At 38.0% G+C, this 6,000-nt stretch overlaps 1 protein-coding gene across 6 annotated transcripts in view; it reads left to right on the top strand.

Annotated features, from left to right (window-relative positions):
* The first annotated feature begins 492 nt into the window (after positions 1–492).
* Positions 493–6,000, top strand: part of LOC121868335 (solute carrier family 35 member C2-like) — a 51,960-nt gene continuing 46,452 nt past the window's right edge. For 2 of the 6 annotated variants that reach the window (XM_042369706.1, XM_042368867.1), the window contains exon 1: positions 493–1,934. In XM_042369706.1, the coding sequence (XP_042225640.1) occupies positions 1,889–1,934 (46 nt within the window). In that variant the 5' untranslated portion in view covers positions 493–1,888. Of the gene's footprint in view, positions 1,935–4,086; positions 4,565–6,000 lie in introns of those variants that run through there. The other 4 variants (XM_042369046.1, XM_042369123.1, XM_042369290.1 and 1 more) reach the window with 3 other exon arrangements.

Raw genomic sequence — 6,000 nt, 5'->3', positions numbered from 1 at the left:
GAACACCGAGGTACTGCACTACGCCAAGCACCGAAAAGAGTGGATCTCCTGATAGGTCTGGATGTACCACAAGTATTAGTACTGTTAGAAGTAAGGACCGGGAAGGATGGAGAGCCGTTTGCAACACGCACCCTTCTGGGCTGGACAATGCACAATTGTGTGCGCCGGCCACATGTTAAGTGAAGAAACTGTTTACAACTCAGAATAGCTTACTAAGTGAGATGGAGTTGGTAGCAGCTGTGTGACTGCCTGAGGGGCAGACTATCGCCTTCTACTGTAAAGGCAACATCTGGATTCTCGTCAGTCAACATCTTCCTGCAGGACATTATATTTGTTCTTGTTGGTCTAACCCTAGACCCGAAAACGTGAGCGTGATTGTGAACTGTTGAATCCTCTGAGAACTCTAAATGACTGTAATAGGTGTAATTATGTACTGTATATTGATCATATTATTCAAACTGTGTCCTGATGTACCAGCAGTTGTTATATGTGAATTGTATTCAACAGGTTTTGACCGAATTATGCTCATCGTGTCAACGACAAGGGTCTTATTGTCCTGCAGAAACCAAAATCGCTCCTATGAGCGATTACACTGACCATAACACCACAGGTCGCCTAGTATAGTAGTGGTACCACCAGATACTGTAGTTGTGATACCACCACCTAGTGTAGTATTACCGTCATACAAGTTCATATTGATTCATCGTGTGTATAGACAATGCAGGTAATACTATACACAAATACTAGAGAGCTGAATGGGGAAACACTAACACATACTGTCCACACACTATACAGACACATACTGTACATACATATTTTTATTCCAGTTTTAAATTGTACATACGTAGGCAAATTAACACACCAAATATATAACAAATATTATTTTAGGAAATTTTAGAAGCTCAAGAAAGCTGGATTAATAATCCCGAGATTATTTCTGCATATGATAAGCAATTGTAAACGAAAAAAATCCATAATGGCAGAAGAAATGTTTACTCCAAAATAGTTGGTGGTGCAGCGTATCATCAATATGTCAAGGATTCGAGTCTGCTTGGCCTGGACACTCAAACAGCACAGGCATCCTCCCGGGTTCCTCCTGTACTAACACTATAGAGGCCAACCTCCTGAACTGTTAGTAAGCTGGTAATTGGTGAAATAATAAAAATAAATAATGAAATCAATGGCCTTTCAGTCACTTTGCCCTTAAATGCATGAGTTAAGAAGGCAAGCACGAACTCCGCATGTTTCCCTGTTGGGTGCTACAAACGCATTTGCGCTTCGTCTTGCATAGGATGCAAGGGGGTGCCGAATAAACTAGCCGAATCTGCTGTCTTGCATACATTTACACTCAATGACGTTGAATATAATATACGAATGTTGGTGGTGGTGAATCCAGATTAGCAACGTGTGTGTGTCGCTGAGGACTGACTCTGAGGTGTTATCAGTTGTGGTACGTCACTTCAACCGGCAGTGACTCGCTTGTTGTGAGCCAGTGTACCCATGGTGAGTAACACGGCCACTCCTTGTGTTGCAGCTGTGTTCATAACGCCAACACTTAAAATGAACTGCAAAAAGTGGACTAGATAAATGTCACTGGGTTGAACTGGACGTTGTGTGTGTGAAGGTGCAGTACTGAACTATATACATGTATACCTTAACTGTGACATGTGGTGGTGAATACACTGGTTGGCCATGGACTTACTAAAACACGCTGGACAAACTAAAAAAAAAAGAAATCCTGATAAACATGAACAAGTAAACAACAAAAATAAATAGACTAAGAAAACAGAGAATGAATTAAAAATATATTTGTACAGTACAATCGGCAGAAGTACCGAGTGAACGAAAAAAAAACCGAGAGATATTAACTACTCACACTTGTTCCAAAATGCATCGCTGCAGCTACGAGGTACAGCAAGATGGGGCCACAGCAGGTACGGTAATTTTATGCTACAGTGAACCATATAATCTGACAGAGAAACAAAGATAACCGGAACTTTATATTGTTAACCAGGATACCAAAGATAAGTGTGTGTGTGTATCATGTATGTACAATATGTGTGTGTACCATTTGTTGATAAACTTGTACATATGTGTTTGTGTACCATTTGTGGAGAAACCTGTACATATGTGTTTGTGTACCATTTATGGAGGTCCAAATGCGTTGATATGTGAGAGAGAATTACAACATATATGGATATATACTGTAAGTACATAGAAAAATGTTCAGTAAAGGCGTCATACAAGTTTATACTGAATCAGTGTGTATATAAACAATGGTGGTGTACAATGTGCAGTACATAGTGCAGCATGTATACAATCAATACATATATATATATATATATATATATATATATATATATATATATATATATATATATATATATATATATATATATATATAAAGTAACACACATGGCGAGTAGCAAAGGGGATAAATAAAAGTAAAGTAAAGTGAAGTGTCTCCTTAACAACCTAGTGAATGTTTGTACCCTGCCGGAACACCTACTAGGGAGTCCCCAGCTTCCTCGGGCGGTCTTTACACACCTCAAGGCCAATATCATCATCTAGGCAGCCTGTTTGGTTGTCCCTCAGTGATAACAGTATCATTACAACCATCAACTGCTTTATCCTGTTCATAAAGTCATAGCCTATCTCTCTACCATTTGATAGCTCTCTATCCTCATGCTCATATAGACCGTAAACTAATTTATTGACACTCGACAACACAGCTTTTTCTTCTTCCATGTTCTCTTAATTACACTCATCTTTATCGTTATGTTCCTCTGAGATTCTCATTTGGATTAGTTACTTCTGTTAATCTTAAAGAAATGCTATGCTAATACCTTGTTGTTTCTTTGTAGCGTCAGAACCTGTTGCAATGGATTGTCATTATTATCTTTCTTGATTATCCATTATCTCCACTCATGTTTTTCGCATCTTCTTCTTCCCAGATTCTCTTCCTTTATATCTAATGTTTTCCAACTCGGTCATATTTCTTTCTTCACAATACTGTATCCCTCTTTCTTATTAGCTCTTATTTTTAATGTATTTTTTTGTGTGATTTCTTGCATTTTACACTTCTTCATAAGCATGGGAAATGTGTCAAAATTGTTAAAAAAAACTTTTGAGCGAAAAGAAAAGCACCTCAATGCTGACTGATCGAGAAAAATAGCTTATCAACGTTGATTGGTCAAAGTTCAAGGGTGGGGGTGGGGTGTGTCACTTGTCTATGTCACGTAAATAAAAGTAGCAACGAGTTAATTTAATTGCCTCTTCAGCCTTTATTTTTCCTTCTTTGTGAAAAAATTTCTTTCTTGCTTATTTTTTCTGCACACGGTAAAACCTCTATTTAACGGACTATACGCGAGAGGTTAGTCCGTTAAAGTCCTAAAAATATTAAACTTCCTTCTAAAGGACTATATGAGGATAGTCCGCAAGGGCGGATCCAGGGGGGGAGGGGGGGTCGTGGTGGTCTGAATCCTCCCTTTTCACCAGAAAATTCCAAGTTTTTCTTTAATGCAGTATTGTACTCAGGTATTTTTGTGTAATAAAAATTATTTACTATTGACTTCAGAATATCTCCTAATATCAAGTGCACATGGCTTCAAAGTGGACTCAAAATGTCCATGATATTGGCAAAATCAACATTGTGTGAGACGAGACCTGTTTATACACGTTTATTTCCGCAACCCGGGAATAAACGTGTATAAATAGGTCTCCTTTCACACATTGTTGATTTTACCAATAAACAACATTGCGTATTAACAAACGTACTTTTAATTGTTTGCCTAAGTCCATTTACGTATTTTATAATTATAATATCTAGGTATTGTATAAAATGCCTAGGTAAAGAATAAAAGATCGGATTAAAGGCTTATTTCATACTTTGCCTAAACAAACTGGCATTGTATAGAATGCCTGATTTTCACACTTTACCGGAAACATACATATTAAATTACTTAGCCTAATTAAACGTAACCTTACCTAATCTAATTTAATCTAAACATATACAACTTGAACAACAAACAACAACACACTAGGAAAAGTCTACACACGGTACACTGATCGCCACTCGGCACCTCAGAAACTGGATATTGTCTGGCCCAATCACAGACGAACACCACTCGGCCAGCCAACCATTTTCACGCATGAACGGTTGATATGGGTTAACGGGAGTGCTGAGCATCTGTGTATTCAAGGTTGCTGAGTGTGCGTGTGTTAGTAAAGTATTGAGTGAAGAAAATTACTTAGTGGTTTGTACATGATCTGTCAGCTCAACACCACGAATGTTGTCTCACGTGTGAAGTGTTGACACAAGTGAACATGGTGTACCTACTGATCTAACAGAAACCTCAGATTTCGACAGTACAATATACATATATTATGTTGTACTGTATTATAAAGTGATCATGGTGTTGGCTCAAAGATCTAACTCAATTATATACACAAAATATTGGACTAGACATATCTTGTGCGCTTTACAAGGTTGAAGAATGACCAGCAGCTGTACACGTCTACAGGCTGATGTTTCTACGAAAAATTGTTATGAGCGTAGTACCGGGTGAGTGAGTGGAGTTCTGCAGAGGACAGGTGTTGGGGCTCACCAGCTGATTCCTAGATTAGTGCGCTGCACCTTTCCCTGGAACCCCATGTCCCACACGTCCTGTCTACTGCGCCAGGACTGTCACTGGGAGAAGGGATATTTTGATCAGGAAGGGTTGAGGTGTAAGGAGTGGTAGGGGGGGGGGGTGTTTCTTTACCAATCATATGTTCATAGCTCAGTAAAGCATTCTGCATAAATTCAATGCTCCGTATTTTCTGTTTCCTCCCTAGACGCACAGCCATTGAATGTATTGTAATCTAGTATATATATATATATATATATATATATATATATATATATATATATATATATATATATATATATATATATATATATATATATATATGATAAAATCACACAGGGAAAAGGGAAACAATGGATCACCTTATAATTATCTCTGTGAGTAGATACTGTGTTTAAGATTATCGCATGATAAGGTTAACTTGTGATAAGATGATAGTTTACCTGTACCACGGCTATGTATGATGTTATGTTACCTGTATACATATATTGTTTCTCGCTCTTGATCTTTTTTTTTCTTCGTGGTTCTTAATTATTGTTATTATTATTATTACTACCATTACTATTATTACATTTTCACCCTCGAGGCCCCGATGTGGGTCAGTGACATGTACCCGGGTGGGCTAATTCCCGTAAAAAAAAAATACAAAATAAAAATAACATGCTTCTCTACCCTCCCACCCTTCCTTTCCCTCAATCTGTCTCCCTCCCCTCCCTCCCATCCTCCCCTCCATCCACCTTCCCTCCAATAGGTACTCATTTATTAATACTAAGATATGTGGCGTTTGTATTACGTGAATTAATGTGGAAGTCATGAAGTCCCCGGTGTGTGTGTGTGTATGTGAAAGAGGCAACGACAACCTACAACATGCACCTTAAAATGGATATTGGGCAGTTGTAATAAACGTGTAATTACTTCCTCACCCAGGTGTTGTGGCCGAGATGCTTCAGGTGTGGAATGCCTCGATTTCCTAATTATTCATGTGTGGCGAGTAATTTACATTTAATTTGAATCAGTTTACAGATTTAAATGGTTAAGGACGCCCACCAACCTTCTAGGCCTCTACAATGGACAAAATATGAAGGATATAAAAAGTTTTGACCCCTTGGTAAAAAAAAAATTACTCCATGGTATATAAAAACATCTCTGACTCCATGGTATATGCAAAATAACTTTGATCCTTCAATATGAAAACTGACCCCATGGTATATAAAACAAATTGACCCGCGGTATAAGAAAAAACATTTGACCCCATGGTATATAAAAAACATCATTAACCCCGTAGTATATGAAAAACATTTGACCCCGTGGTATATAAATAAAACATCTTTGACCCCGTGGTATATAAATAAAACATCTTTGACCCTGTGGT

The sequence above is a fragment of the Homarus americanus genome, unplaced genomic scaffold, assembly GCF_018991925.1.
Source record: "Homarus americanus isolate GMGI-L3 unplaced genomic scaffold, GMGI_Hamer_2.0 scaffold51859, whole genome shotgun sequence".
Lineage (NCBI taxonomy): Eukaryota > Metazoa > Arthropoda > Malacostraca > Decapoda > Nephropidae > Homarus > Homarus americanus.
The sequence above is the reverse complement of the archived record's forward strand: the minus strand, read 5'-3'. Positions and strand labels throughout refer to the sequence as shown.